The sequence below is a fragment of the Natrix helvetica genome, assembly GCF_964273705.1.
Source record: "Natrix helvetica genome assembly, chromosome: 12".
NCBI lineage: Eukaryota > Metazoa > Chordata > Lepidosauria > Squamata > Natricidae > Natrix > Natrix helvetica.
In genome coordinates, this window is record NC_138556.1 from 16,893,765 (window position 1) to 16,909,904 (window position 16,140).

At 45.9% G+C, this 16,140-nt stretch overlaps 2 protein-coding genes across 4 annotated transcripts in view; one reads left to right on the forward strand and one right to left on the reverse strand.

Moving 5' to 3' along the window:
- Positions 1-16,140, forward strand: part of BBS4 (Bardet-Biedl syndrome 4) — a 303,820-nt gene that overhangs the window by 32,789 nt on the left and 254,891 nt on the right. The window lies entirely within an intron of this gene.
- Positions 89-15,737, reverse strand: ADPGK (ADP dependent glucokinase). Of its 3 annotated transcripts, XM_081964658.1 has the most exons (9): positions 15,563-15,737; positions 13,533-13,834; positions 12,356-12,581; positions 9,752-9,814; positions 9,014-9,134; positions 7,929-8,125; positions 6,639-6,737; positions 4,521-5,113; positions 89-227 (listed from the first exon to the last, which is right to left on the reverse strand). In XM_081964658.1, exons 2-8 carry the CDS (start codon positions 13,748-13,750, stop codon positions 4,562-4,564), a joined length of 1,476 nt encoding a protein of 491 aa, XP_081820784.1. In that variant the 5' UTR covers positions 13,751-13,834; positions 15,563-15,737; the 3' UTR covers positions 89-227; positions 4,521-4,561. The 3 variants fall into 3 exon arrangements, with proteins under 3 accessions (XP_081820784.1, XP_081820783.1, XP_081820785.1); XM_081964657.1 differs by lacking the exon at positions 89-227 and having other exon boundaries at positions 807-5,113; positions 15,563-15,736; XM_081964659.1 differs by lacking the exon at positions 89-227 and having other exon boundaries at positions 808-5,110; positions 15,563-15,732.

Below are 16,140 nucleotides of genomic sequence, written 5' to 3' on the forward strand. Positions count from 1 at the left end.
ACTGTGGAACGCTTCGAGCAATTTCAACCCAACTTGATACACAGATGACTTACTCTCTGGAAACAAATACTGTGGAGGTAAGACCTATAATACCTCTCAGGGTGTGTGTTCTGTTAAGATGCAGCCTGTTGTGGCTTCTACCGTACTGCCGTAAAATGGCTTCTGCTGTACAGCGCAGTGGAGTTGCCATGGTAACGGCTTCACAGTACTCCACAAGGGGGCTCCCTCTGGTAAGGGGGAAAATCCAACGTTAGAAATCACGTTTGGTCCAGACATTTTCCCACTATAAATACCCGGAAAACGCCAGGTTATCAGCTAGTTGTGAATATAGTATGGTCATTAGGCTAGGGCACAACCAGAAGTAGCTGTGGGGCAGGTGTGTATAACACCCTTTTGTACACAGTGTGATGGCATTTTAACAGAAGCATCAGATCCTTTGGTTGTGTCTATCCACACCTCTCTCGGAGAAATATGAAACGGCTGGAAAACAGCCAACAGAAATTACCCTTGGGAAATATATACACATTTGATCCAGCTGACGACACCCCTAAAATTAGTTACAACTCCTGAAGCAGCCGAGAGAGTTTCCATACAGGTTACCTTGATCAAAGCTTTTCCTGGAAAATCTGGCCTACCTGTTTGAAAGGGAAAGCAGAGACCAGACTGTCTTAAAAGGTAAAGGTTCCCCTCGTACCTTTCTGAATTCCAGTATTTGAGGGGCTGACTCTAAACTGCTTAGAGAGGGCTGTAAAGCACTGTGAAGTGGGATATAAGTCTAAATGCTATTGCGCTTCTCTATTTTGGTGAGAAGCAGCATCTCGTTCCCTTAGCTTTTTGGGGTATCCGTGAAGTATAAAAAACAACAACCAAGAGGCCACTTTTGTACATTAAATGCAAAACAACATTTATTGAAAACACAGTTGCACAGCATCATAAGATTTGTTTCACGCCCATATATATATATAATAGAGACCTCGTACATGATTAAAAAAATACTTATTTCATAGGAACTGTGCAGGCAGAATACTTTGGCAAGAAAAGTAATTCAAGACATCTCTTTAGAGAAGGCTTCTAATATGGTCCACTCAATCCCTGCTATCATTTATTGGAAAGAAAGAAGGAAGGAAGGAAAGGAAGGAAGGAAAGAAAGAAAGAAGTTGAAAGAAAGATGCAGTTTTCATGTCACAGTTGAGTTTTTCAACTGTTATATTTCACAACTGCCTGGCATCAAGAAAATGGATGCCAGTGCTTTACCCCGGGAGCGATCCAACCTTGGCAACTTTTAAGACATATGGACTCCAGCTCCCAGAATTCCCGAGCCACCTGCCTGGGGAATTCTGGGAGTTGAAGTCCCCATCTTAACTTAAAAGTTGCCAAGGTTGGACATTTTACCTACAGTAGTGGCCAAAATTGTGGAAACCTTTTTGGAAAAGTGTATTTTTGAGGTTTGATGGCTAATAACACCTCTTTTGTTTTTGGAGTAGTACCACAAAATTATACATCAATTGTAAGATAATTTAATCAAGAATGTAATGCAACAAGGTTTGTTCAATTATCTGTATTCTATGGAAAGTTATAGCCAAATATAGCCAGCCATAAAATCAGAAGCAATCATTCAATTTTGGTTTCATATTATAACAGCTGCAGAACTAAAAGACTTGGTTCATTCCATGAGAAGACATTGTAAGGCCGTAATTCATGCTAAAGATTACCCAACTAAGTATTAACTGACATGGTGATAATTTTTGTATATCTCATTTTTTTCTACATGTTTCACTTTTCTTCTTTCTATTCTAATAGCAAATCCTTCACAAAAGTTATGGCATTACATTCTTGATTAAAGTATCTTTCCACTGATATATAATTTTATGGTACTACTCCAGTGATGGGTTGCCAATTTACTACTACCGGTTCAGGCATGCTCGCTGGAACGCATGATGCTTATGCACAGAAGCGTCCGGGTGGGTGGGCGGATCCTCCCACTGCCACTACTTCCGGTTCGATTGATCCAGGAGCAACCACCTCTGTACTACTCCCCCCAAAAAGTGGTGTTATTAGCCATCAACCCTTAAAAATACTGTACGCATTTCCCAAAAGGTTTCCACAACTTTTGGCCACTACTGTATTGAATCTGCGCCGTTTAAATCACTCTGACATTTGGACCTCCAGCCAACAACTCCCTGAGAATTTGGCTAATATGATTGCAATGAATTAATTTTGATTTGAATGAAAAATGATCAGGCAAATACGGTATCTACAAGGGAACCATAGGGAGCAGCCTCCAGGGATTCAGAAAAGCTCCCAAATCTGTCATTATAATTTCTCTAGGAGTCATCACCATGTAGCTCAATTCTCCCCTTCAAACATATTTGGGCAACTACGGAATTTCTACCTCATGTGTCAGCTGGGAGTTTTAACTCCCCCACACTTGAAGGAGGTGTGTAAATCTTCAGCTGGTATTGCTTTAGTGCAGGGTTCACCAAACTTGGTAACTTTTAAGATTCATGGACTTCAACTCTCAGAATTCCCCAGCCAGCATCTGTGGAATTCTGGAAGTTGAAGTCCACGAGTCTTAAAGGTTGACCATTTTTGGAAGCCTCTGCTCTACTGTGGTGTTTCTCAACCTTGTCAAATTCCTCTGTCAGAATTCTAGGAACTGAAGTCTACACATTTTGACCGTTGAGAAGCAGAGTTCCAGTGGAACGGGTAGGGAAAGCTATCAATGATCTACCAAAAATGGGCACTTTTAGTTTTAACAATTTGGGGTACAAACAAATACACTTTCAAAGATCTCCAGTAAACTTAGTTATTCCAAAGTGGAAGGAATGCAGTGAAACAGAAAGGCCACAGATGAGGAAATATTGTGAGCGTGGACAGGATGGATGGGTGACTCTAACTAGGATTCGTGATCTAGCCAGGATGACTCTTAACTAGGATTAAATTGCTAAAACAAAAACGCTCCCTAGGTTTGAACAAGATGAAACAGACGTGAAATCTAAAAGGAACTGAGACAAGGAGCGGAAATGACAACTAGGGAGTGTTTTTTCCCCCCATGTAGCCACCACATAGTAGCCCCTGTGGAATTAAAGCAGTGCATCGTTATAAGCAGCTCAGAATCCGTAGAAGGAAGCTGCACATTTAACTGCCGCTATTTCTCTCGTAAAAAAAGAACAAGTGCAAAAAAAAAACACCCCACAACATATTCAAGTTTTCTAAGTCTGCAGCTACTAGTTCCTCAACGCCCAGAGGTGGTATCAGGAGTAAAAATCTACTTATCTTCGCTACCAGTTTGCAAATGTGAGCACACGCATCACCTCCGCGCATGCGTGAAGAAATAAAATATATGGGTAGGTATGCTGGTCTTGTTGTATTCGGGTCTTTTCCCGTGTAAGATTGAGATTGTTTTGGCAACGTTTCAGCGAGGTCTCACTCGCCATCTTCAGGCTGGTGTTTTCGGCTTTGTGTTTGTGTGAGAAAAGCGCGGTCGGAGCTGCCGTCTTTCTATAAATCTTGGTGGGGGGTGTGTGTGTGGAGTGCTGGCTTTGTTTCTTAAGACAGCCTTCAACACTGGCCAAAAAATAGCCAACATCTTAAGAAATCCCCAAGACAAAATCCAGCTAGAAAACCAAGGAGTCTACGAAATATCATGCAAAATCTGCCCTGCAACATACATAGGACAAACGAACAGGAGAATAAATGCACGCATCGCAGAACACAAGAACGCAGTAAGAAAAAAATAAGCTTTAAGCACCTTAAAGCTACAGGACATGAAATTAATTTTGAAGGAACCAAATTAATCTCCAAAACTGAACACTTCAACAAGGGAATAATTATGGAAGCTATCGAAATAGAGAAACACCCCCACAACATGAATAAATGTGACGATACCTCCCGCCTACCAGACATCTGGAAACCAGCCCGAGTCAACAAACGAGCCCCACCCACCACCCAGGCCGTTACAACACAAAACAACAACGGACACACAGCCAGCACCAATCTACCAATCATGATACAACCACACAACTAGTCATTCCACTTACTGAAACAAAGCTCCACACCCACCCACCAAGATTTATAGAAAGACGGCAGCTCCGACCACGCTTTAAGCCAAAAACACCAGCCTGAAGATGGCGAGTGAGACCTCGCCGAAACGTTGCCACGACAATCTCAATCTTACACGGGAAAAGACCTGAATACAACAAGACCAGCATATATACATATACATATATATACAGGTCTTGGTGTATTCGGGTATTCTGAAAAGGATCCCTATATCCCACCTGGAATAATCAGGCACCACAAACAACTTCCCTTTTAGAAATCATAGCAAATTAAATGGACTTAAATCAAAAATAAATAGACCACTTTGCTTTCTCGCTCCGGCTCCTTCGGATGAAACTTCCTCCCTGACCGTTGCGTTACAAACATTCCTATGGGAATAAATCCAAGTTCCGGATAGCATTGATTGTTCCCTTCCTCCCCCCTCTGGTTCCTGATCCCATCTGATGTCCAGTCTCTACCTGCTTGGTCCGAATTTTGGAGTGATCTCTTCTTTCAGTGCTTAGTGAGGATAGACTTCTGAATACATGAGTCCTTCGGCAGAGATGGCGTCTCCGAGGCCCACAGTCCGCAGGGGGCTTTTACACACCAGCACGGGGGTGTAATGGAATGAGATGTCATTGCGGTGCCACACCGATATGGGCGCTTTTGGGTTTAAGGAGACTCTGGAGGCTCCGTCCGTCTTGGAAGTGGCAAACTCCAGTGGTGCCTTCAGGAAAACCTTGTCGGCGTCAATGGTCTGGGTGGCACAAGCTTGGGTCCCCGCCACCCTGGCTCCAGCAGCCACCGCCGCCACCTGGTTGGCCCAATACCCATCCACGGTAACCAGGAGGTGGTAGGCCAAAGTATGGAAGTGGATCCGGGTTAAGTCCGAAGCCTTCGCCGAAGTCCTCCCGTGTTCTTTCAAGATCCAGAAAAGGATGTCGCTGACCACACCCACATCTGGGACACCGTTCCAGGAAGTCAACGAGGAGTGAGGACCCGAGGCTGCCTGGGTGAGGAAGAGCAGCTCTTGCTCGTTCAAACCGATGGAGTTCACGAGAGGGAAGATCTGCTAACAGACAGACCAAGCGATAGGTTGGCAACGATAGGAATCCCAACTTCTAAAGATTAAGGCAGGATGTGTCAAATCTTGGACTTCCAGAATTCGTGCATGGCTGGGCGAGGAATTCTGGGAGTTGGAAGTCCACAAGCCTTAAAAAGTGTCCAAGGTGGGACACCCCTTGATTAGGGCTAAAATATGCTGGAAATTAAAGCATAGCTTTGGATCAAGCATGTCAAAAGACAGCTGGATATCCTTACCATCTGAAATAGAATAGAAGAACAGAGTTGGAAGGAAACTTGGAGGTCTTCTAGTCCAAGCCCCTGCCTAAGCAGGAAACCCTCTACCAATTAAGACAAATGGCTATCCAACATCTTCTTAAAAAACTTCCAGTGTTGGAGCATTCACAACTTCTGGAAGCAAGTTGTTTCACTTAGTTGTTCTAAGTGTCAGGAATTTTCTCCTTAGTTCTAAGTTGCTTCTCTCCTTGATTAGTTTCCACCCATTGCTTCTTCTCCTGCCCTCAGGTGCTTTGGACAATAGCTTGACTCCCTCTTCTTTGTGGCAACCCCTGAGATATCGGAACGCTGCTATCATGTCTCCCCTAGTCCTTCTTTCTATTAAACTAGACCTACCCAGTTCCTGTAACCATTCTTCAGGTTTTAGTCTCCAGTCCCTTAATCATCTTTGTTGCTCTTCTCTGCACTCTTTCTAGACTCTCAACATCTTTTCTACAGTGTGGCGATCAAAATTGAATGCCGTATTCCAAGTGTGGCCTTACCAAGGCCTTATAAAGTGGTATGAACACTTCACCTGATCTTGATTCTTTCCCTCTGTTTATACCAGTGGTTCTCAACCTGTGGGTCGGGACCTCTTTGGGGGTCGAATGACCCTTTCACAGGGGTCACCTAAGACCATCAGAAAACACATATTTTTGATGGTCTTAGAAACCGAGACACCAATTTTATGGTTGGGGGTCACCACAACATGTGGAATTGTATTAAAAGGTCACAGCATTGGGAAGGTTGAGAACCACTGTTTATGCAGCCTAGAACTGTGTTGGCTTTTTTGGCAATTGCTGCACACGGCTAGCTCATATTTAAATGGTTGTTCACTAGGACTCCAAGACCCCTCTCACAGTTGCTACTGTTCATCAAGGTACAACCTATACTGTACCTGTGCATTTCGTTTTTCTTGCCTAACTGTAGAACCTCATTTTTCTCCCCACTGAATTTCGTTTTGTTAGATAGCGCCCAATGTTCAAATAATAATTAATTGACTAATAATGAATAATTGACTTTGGGCCCGTGGGGTCTGTGGTGACCTGCCTTTTGGCACTGTACACCTGCATCTCGACCTACGACCATGCCGATTCCTAACTCATCATGTATAAAATAGGCAGGTCGTAATCCCCAACCAAGGTCTTCCCTCCACATGAAACAATTTAACTCCGTCTACCGCATCCCATTTACTTTAAATTCATCTCGCATCTTTCGTCTCGTCTGAAGGTGAGAAGAGACTCCACCATTGTGCTTACCTGGTGAATGATGTCTCTCATGAGGTCTGGGTCGGTCATACCGGCTAATTCCAGATGGATCGGGACGTCGGTGGGAATGTCAGAAATGGAAGTTACGGCCTGTAGAAACACACACACACACCCAAAACAATTCAGATTAGGAGAAACCAAAGGCATGTGGGAAGATAGCAGAGGGAGGGGAACCATCAAATGGGGTCAGCTTCTTTCTGACCGAATGGCTCTTGCGTCAATGAGTGGTTGGGGAACATTCAAACATATCTCCTTATGGAGCAAAAGAAAGGGTTGGATTCATCTTCCTAGACCAGGGGTCGGCAACATGCGGCTCTGGAGCCGCATGTGGCTCTTTCCGCCCTCTGCTGCGGCTCCCTGTTGCTGGTCGGCTCCACAATTGATAGGGCTTTCGGTTAGGACAGGTGGAGGAAAAAGGACGCCGCGCTAGGAGGAGACTCTATGGTGGGGAAACCAGACTTCCGGTCAGAAGAGGAAAAAGGACGCTGCGCTAGGAGACTCTATGGTGGGGGAACCAGACTTCCGGTCAGAAGAGGAAAAAGGACGTTGCGCTAGGAGGAGACTCTATGTTGGGGAAACCAGACTTCCGGTCAGAAGAGGAAAAAGGATGCTGTGCTAGGAGGAGACTCTATGGTGGGGACTTCCGGTCGGCAGAGGAAAAAGAATGCCATGCTAGGAGGAGACTCCATGGTGTGGGAACCGGACTTCGGGTTCGTTCCAGAACTGAACGGGGGGCTTCCGGTTAGGACCTTTGTGGCTCTTTGAGTGTTTAAGACTGCCGACCTCTGTCCTAGACCATCATGCTGGATTCACACTCCCATCATCGCCAGCATGTCAGTCAAACTGGAAGATAATGGATTGGACCAGGAGTCGGCAGGCTTTATCCGTAAAGGACCAGATCCTGTCCTTCCTCCATCTTTGCGGGCATGGCTGACAGATCCCTAGGCCAAAGAGCATGGCAGCCATTGGACAGCATGGGTGCACCAGCGAGGAGGCAGCTGACAGGCCAATTGCCCCATCCTGGCTCTCCCCTCACCTTAGGAGCTTGCTTGAGGCTTAGGCTTGGCCATCTGCTATCCGCCCAAATATTCCAACTCGTGGACCGTATAAAAACCGGATGGGCGACATTTTGCCTGCAAGCCGTAGTTTGCCAATCTCTGGACTGCAGTACGTATCACTCCCAGCATCCTGACGATAAAAGCTATATCTGTAGTCCTTTTAAGTAACCAAATAGTTATAGGGAAATTTTGAGAAGAGAAGGCAAAGCACTTCGGATCTCACCTCTTGGAGCCGCTTCTGGCGTAGCTCTCTGGTCTGTCCTTCCATCATATGGAAGCCCGAAAGCACCACAAGATCTGGCTGAAATTCCTCCAGGCTGGATACAAATACTTCTAGCATGTTCATGGCCCCGTTGGACAGGTCGTGGGAGAAGATGAATCGGTTGGCGTTGGGAGCTCTCAGCTCTCCCCATTCTTCACCTGATGAGCACACACACACACACACCCAAAAAGACAAAAAGCCCATATTACGCGGAATCTTTGCACACACCCCTTGCATTCGCGACAACTCTTGTATAGAGAAAAGAAGGACTAGGGGCAGTTCCCTATTAGAAATTCAATATAATGTAGCCACCATGGCACAGTGGTTAGAGTGCAGTACTGCAGGCTACTTCTGCTGACTGCCGGGCTGCCTGCAATTTGGCAGTTCGAATCTCACCAGGCTCAAGGTTGACTCATCCTTCCGTCCTTCCGAGGTGGGTAAAAGGAGGACCCAGATTGTTGGGGGCAAGAGGCTGACTCTGTAAACCGCTTAGAGAGGGCTGTAGAATACTGTGAAGTGATATATAAGTCTACATGCTATTGCTATCTTCTTTCCTTCCCACTGGTTAGAATGCAGTATTGCTCAATCTGCCCACAGCCAGGAGTTCGAGCCTCATCAGCTCAAGGTTGACTCAGCCTTCCATCCTTCTGAGGTGGCTCAAATGAGGACCCAGATTGTTGGGCGCAACAGCGGTTGACTCTGTAAACCACTTTAGAGAGGGCTGTAAAGCACTGCAAAGCGGTATTTAAGTCTACATGCGATTGCTATCGCTATAATCAAGCTGTGATGTGAGGATCAAACATGAACCTAAGATCTAATGGGTAAACAGTGGATTTGTGTTGGTGTCCTGGTTACAACCAGGGTTTTTCATTGGACACATCAGTGCTGTGTTTTTCAACCTTGGCGACTTGAAGACATGTGGACTTGAAGCTGGGTGCTTAAGCCTTCAGGTAACCAAGGTCATTAGTGGTTATAAAACATGAATAACGATAGTCCTTTACGCTATTCCACCAATGACAATTTTGGGATCTTCAACAAGCACACACCTGCTTGGTACTCCAAAATAAGATGATATTCGTCTAATTCTTGCAGTGATTCCGGAGGGACCATTACGTTCTCGTCAAGCAATTCGTGAAGCTTGGGCCCAATTGGGCCACAAAGTAGAACCTACAAGAAAACAGAGCGGTAATAACTTCTCGCAAACTAACTGCATTCTTAACGCATTCCCCCATTTCGATCCTGGTCATTTCGAGGCGATGGGCATGCTGGCAAAAACATTGCCCTATTGATGAATTAAAAACAGGACATAAAAGCCCATCACGCATGTCTGCAGAACTACATTTCTTCTTTCGGGGTTCTGTTGCTGAAGATCTAAATTTGGTGAGCAGACGGGTGTCACTGCCTGTATTATCGTAATACAGACAGGTATTACGATAATACAGACACTACGATAATACAGGTAAACTACACCATGTTTCCCTGAAAATAAGGCAGGGTCTTATTTTCTTTTGACCCCCCAAAATAAGCACCTGGCCTTATTTTCGGGGAGGGCTTATTATTTTTGAGGTGCAGGAGGCGGCGAGCGTGGTCACCTCATGGCTGCTGCTGCGTTGCAATATTTTCAGGGAGGGCTTATTTTGGGGGGAGAGCTTATTTTAGCGCATGCGCTCAAAAGTCCAATTGGGCTTATTATCTGGGGAGGACTTATTTTCAGGGAAACAGGGTAGAAAAAACCACAGTGGGACAATACAATGTACAGTTACAGGCAAAAGAACGAAGTTTACCTTTAAGTCTGGATGAGATGCGATTTTCTGGCCAATGAGAGCAGCATTTCCTCCAACATACAACTGCAAGAGAGTAAGAAGTCACTGGACCTCACTCTCCAGTGAGGGGGCATTGTTAAGTCTTTGGCCGGTACCAGCATACAAGGAGATAGGTGGCATTTTAAAAACTGACCAATTGCATGCAAGTATAAGGTTTCACTGGTCAATGCCATTTCCCAGTGCTGCAGATATCTGCACAGGAAATTTTACAAGGGCATAACATTGAAGATGCAAATCTAGACAGCAGATTAAAAAAGCAGAGACATCACCCTGCCAACAAAAGTGTGGATAGTCGAAGCTATGGTTTTCCCAGTTGCAATGGATGGCTGTGAAGGTTGGACCATAAGGAAGGCTGAGCGCCAAAGAATTGAGGCTTTTGAACTCTGGTGCTGGAGAAGACTCCTGCGAGTCCGTTGGACTGCAAGGCCATCCAACCGGTCAGTCCTAGAGATCATCAACCTTGACTGCTCTTTAGAAGGCCAGATCCTGAAGAGGAAACTCAAAATACTTTGGCCACCTAATGAGAAGGAAGGACTCCCTGGAGAAGAGCCTAATGTTGGGAAAGATGGAGGGCAAAAGAAGAAGGGGACGACAGAGAATGAGGTGGCTGGATGGAGTCATCAAAGCAGAAGGCATGAGCTTAAATGGACTCCAGAGGATGGTAGAGGACAGGAAGGCCTGGAGGAACGTTGTCCATGGGTTTGCAATGGGTTGAACATTGGGGCGGGGGGGGGGGGGGGGGGAGAGGATAGTGAGAACAGACAAGATTGTTTGCTAAGTTCTCCTGATTATGAATTCTCAGTTCCTGGATATATCTCTTTATTCAAGCTTTCTGTTTCTTGACATATTTGCTGACTCTTGCAGCTATTTTCAGTCCTTCATTGCTTTCAGTTCTATTTTAGCTCTCTCATCTGCTGGGCATATTATTTTGATGAAGAACAGAATGCAAACTCAATTTTTTTTTAAAAAAAAAAAGACAACTAATCTTGACAGCAAACACTCCACCGTCCAGAGAGGGCCAGTAGTTTTGCCTACTTCCAGAAACACATTCTGGATCAGCATCAAATATCATCTAATTCCAGTCTGCTACTAAACCCCCCAAAATAAGTACAAATGAGGCAACTGTGTGCTTGTTTGTATAGAACCGGGGAAAACAGACACACACACACACACAGTTCCTTAAGCTTGTGCAAAAGCCCTCCAACCTCTCAAACATCTCATTAATGCAAGTGTGAAAAAACGAAGAATTTTAAAAGCCTGACCCAAATTCAAAGTGAGATTGAGCAATGATAAGATAAACTGTCAACTCAGTGGATTTAGAGCTGCTGGTGCAGTTTGCAGTCGCCAACTAACGTGACTTTGCAGAAATTTACATACCAGTAGCTGTAAATTTTAGAAGATTCACTATCCGCCTGAAATTATTGAAGAAACACTGGATTAAGGTAGCCTTGGAAAACCAGCATGATCTGTAGCATCAGGGTGGATAAAAATCGATGTTTATAAAAAAAATAATTCAAAAAATCGGATTTTTTTTTTAAAAATCAGATTTTTAAAATTTTTATCCAATTTATTTTAATAAAGTGCTTTTGGAGTAAAAAAAAATCTAGTTTCCTACTTAAGATACATCAATAATTTAGTTTATTCAGCATGAAGTGGAGCTTAGTTATGTAGCATGAGGAGGCTGTATATTCTGCAATATTGGGACTGTTGCTGAGTCGACAGCAGGTCAGAGGAGGAGCTACTGCGGGACAGAGATGTTAGTCGCTCTTTAAAAATGATGATTTAAAGCGAGTTGATTGAAATCAAATCCACCCTGCTGGGCAGTTTCACATTTTCATCCTTTAAACCAGCAGAACAACGGCTAAAGTTTTAATTTAAAAAGTTGATTTGCTGATACCAATTTCATACCCACAGAGTGTTGGTTGTATGGATAGGATGTTCTGACCGAGGCTTCTCAAGAGCAGGAAGCAACTCCTTGTCCCGACAAAATCCCCTTTTATTAATTTGCTGTGAATTCTGCTCATTCCCATCCAGCAAAGTCTTTCAAGGGAGGATTTACAGTCACAGACCTTATCTGGCTTGGAGAGCTGACAGGCCGACATCTGCAGAACTTGGCAAGGAGTCTCGGAGAGTCACGAACCAATGAAGCGAACTAATGGTCTCTCCTGCAAACTCCACTCCCCTTTCGCTCCTCTTTTATTTCCTCTGGGAGGGGCCATTCACCGTCCACCTGTGGCCTTACTCCCAAGTCAGCACCTGTTCTTTAGCTGTTCCCTTCGTCTGGCAACTCTGCGCATGTGCACTCTGGGAATAGGCTCCAGCTGTTCGTCTGCCTCACTGCTGTCTGACTCCGAAGGCAGCTGATAACTGTCAAGACGCCTCTGGCCCCCTCTCTGCCTCCAACACAGAGCCTCCATCAGAGCCTTCCCCAGACTCCAAGACTGGCCCATCTTCCTCCCCAACCTCCTCACTGTCCGAATCTGCTGCCAGCTCCCCTGGCCTCTGGCAGGCCACAACAGATACCAACTGAACCAGGTGGACTTCCTTGCCAAGCCAAGAGCTCACCTGTGCGCCAGGATAACTGGACGCCGTTTGCGCGATGCGGTGGAAGGCATCGGCGTCGTTGAAGAACCGTTCTGCAGCAGCCCCCTTCCCCATAAAATGGAGGAAGGCTTCTTCCAGTTCAGCAGCGGAACGCAAGACCGAATGGTCTTTCCCAACCTCACCGCGGAAGCCGAGGGCCTGCAGCAGCTTCACCCCGGACAGCACCACGTCCACGCAGGCGTTGACCCTGAAGAAAAGGGGAGACGGGGTCATCTCGGGCCAAGGCTCCACACAAAACCCTCCCATTCATTGATGAAATTTTATCAATGGTTAGAGAACAAAAAGGGAAAATGGAAATAAAAGGAGGAGATGAAAGAAGAATAGAAAACAATTTAAGATAGAGGTATAAATAAGATGTTAGTAGTAGGAGTAGGAGTAGGAGGAGAGCTATGCTTTAATGCTATTGTATTTTTATTAGAAGATATGTTAAGAGGAAAAGGAGTAGATTAATGATGCTCAATTGCTTAATATACTATAGTTTTAAGATTAGAAAATTAATATTGATGTGAATGATGTTATGAATGCTGAAGGCTGTTGCATAGAGGTATTTGCACCCAGACGACACACCCTTTAAGGAAAGATGGAGTGTTTATAAGTTGAAAAATAAAAAAAAACTTTTTATTAAAAAAAAACCCTCCCATTCGCACGGCGTCTTCTGCCTTAGAATGGATGACAGTTCTACTTTGGAAAAACGAAGACCAGGCCTTACACACACACACGCCGAAAATCCCCCATGATGAAAAAAAGACCACCTTCCTTGTGCCATAATTCTAGGCAATCAACTCTTTTTTTTAAAATTGTTTTAATTAGACGGATAACACACACACAAAACACTCTTCAATACGTCTTCCAGCTAGCATGTCGATTGGTTACAATTAAATTCCGTGCATTACTACAATCATTCTTTATACTTCATTCAAATTGAATTGTGCATTTTAAATCAAAGAATATACCAACATTCTCCTTTAACTGCATTTGTTTGAAAGTACTTTTATCCAGAATCATTCGTATTTTTATTATTCGTTCAATCAACTCTTGTGCTGATATTTTTTAATAAAACGCAAAACCTCAAGAGCCGTTAAATTTGGAGGTTCTTCAACTCTACATCACCCAAAGGAATCGGTCGATCACTCCTTACCCCACAGCAACTCTGTTCCATTGCTTGGCCGGCCGGGTGATGAGGGCATCCCAAGCCTCTGCCATGCTGCCTTCTGGGGACCCCAGGTCCCCCCGAAGTTGGTACAGGAAGGGCCCCGAGAGATGCTCCCACAGGAAATCCGGCCACGCGGGATCCAGCCAGAAGACATAGCCAGTGGCCAAGGCCAACACAGCCACACACAGGGCCTTGTGCCACATGGCGAAGCCTTGGACTCTACCGAGAGGCTGGCAGGGGTCGAAGGGGGTTCAGGGGTCACCATCCATCTGGGAACAGATCCCACTCTGAAGAGAAAGAATAAGAAACCAATAAGCGGAGTATCAGGCCTGCAGTTTTCTTTTGGCTCTTTGGCCTGCCACACTTTCTATTATTCTACTCTGCCTTTTCTATGGTGGGAAAATGGGAGGGGGGATTGTACGGAGTTAGATGCTATGTAGCCATAACCAAATTCTTTCTAGAAAGCCAAGGTCATCCTTTGTCTCTGCACCTCTCCGGAACTGGATGGGTGGAAGCTGCCAGCATGGCAGTGGGAGATTGGACCATGGGATGGACTTGTGAGTGTAGGGGGGCAAGGTCTTAAACTTTCAACTGGGTGGGGAAAACCGGGAAGCTTTCAGATTCGGGTTTCCCCAGATGTGCCAACATGGCTCTCTTAATAAATTGGAACTATGAGCAATACTTTGCCTTGGACTCTGGTTTATTTTTGGATGCTGTTTGGAACGCTGACACAGAGTATGTACAACCAAGTCCATTTTACGGTGGGTCATTTGCCCCTTCTTAGGGGGAGAATTCCAGATGTTTCCGTTCTCAGTTGTGGCTTCGTTTGGTACTTTGGCAACTTGAAAACAAGAGAGGGAGGAATGGCAGGTGGAGGGGGGGCAGGAATTGGCAAAAGCAGAAGAAAAAATTCAAACAGTGATTGGATTGGATTTATTGGATTTATATGCCTACCAGTTTTGCAATGGCCTGTATGGAATTTAAAAGTAACTTTAAATATATATATATTATACAGGTAAGCCTCGACTTACAATCCCCCCAACGGAGCCCCAAATTTCTGTTGTTACGTGAGACGTTTGTTAAGTGAGTTTTGGGCCCGTCACAGTTGTTAAGTGGATCACTGCAGCTGATAAGTTAGCAACCTAGTTATTAAGTGAATCTGGTTTTCTCCATTGACTTGGCTGGTCAGAAGGTCACCAAAGATGACCGATGACCTTGGGGACACAGCAAAGGTCGTAAGCATGAACCACTTGCCAAGCACCTGAATTTGGATCACATGATCCTGCAGATGCTTCCAAGGTCATTAAGGTCCTAAGTCCCCTTTTCTCCAGTGCCATCGTAACTTTGAACGGTCACTAAATGAGTTTTAGGTGGAGGGCTACTTGTATTAGCTTTGGCGATCCTGCCTTACCATAGAAACAAACGGTATGGCTTTGTGAATGAGTATTATTCACTTTGAGGGTGGTGTGTGTGTGTGTGAGAGAGAGAGGTCTGTGGATGATGGGGTTTTTAGTCCTTAAGCATCTGGAGGTCTCGCGGGTTGGGGATGATGAGAGAGGCAGAAGAGAGAGCCCATCCCCAGGCTGGGCAAGGGCACAGGGAAAGAGGCTGTCATGGCTGGGGATAATGGGAGCTGCAGAAAAGGAAAGGGCTTGGGATGATGGGGGCTGTAGAGGAAGGGAAGAGGGGCAAGCGGGATGGGGATGATGGGAGGTGCAGTTCCATTAGCCCGGAAGTCGATAGGAAGAAAGGAAGGGGTTGAGATGCTGGGAGAAAGGGAAAGGAGCATGTTGGCTGGGGATGATGGGCGGCTGGGAACCATGCCCAAGCCCATCTGGGGAAGGTCAGGAGGAAGGGGGTGGGGATGATGGGCTCTGGAGTACTACTCGAGGCCCAACAGGGGATCCTGCCTCCCCCCCACCCTCCACTGCCAAGCAGGAACCCCGGATTTCTGCCTCCCTCCCGCCGAGAGACCCGGGGAGGCTTGGCAGCAGGAGAGCTGCAAGTAGAGTTACCGTCCTGGGCTGCCTTCGGCCGGGGGCTCCGTCCTGCCGCCGCGCCGCCACGTTCTACCACGGGCGCCCGCTGCGCCGTTTGCGTCCCTCTGCCGCGCCGCCCCGCGCCCGCCGCCGTAACTTTCAGTAGGGAATAAACGGAGCTTCCTGCGGAAGCGGCGTAGCGCCGTCGGCAGGGGCGCCTCACAAGGGCGCAGCGGCCTTTCCAGAATGCGGCAACGGAAGCGTAAAAACCTTTGAGCGGAATATACCAACTTTCCGCAAAAACGGGGGGAGGAGGAGGGAATTGGAAACGACTAGGAAAGAATACGAGTCGTACAATAAGCGGACGGGAGAAAAGGAAGCCCCGCCTTTTTCGGAAGAAACTATTGGGAAGCGGCTGGGGAGGATAAACCATGAGAGTGTATAAAGGGTGGGACAGCGTGATGTAGGGCGGGTCTTATGATGATTCTCCTCCTTGCCAGCTTGCATCGGCAACACGGATTTGATCTGCTGGCTCTCTCCGTCCAGGAGGCGGGATTTAACACGTGCATCCATCATGCCTTTGCTAACCTTGGCTCCCATTCACAGCAAAGCTT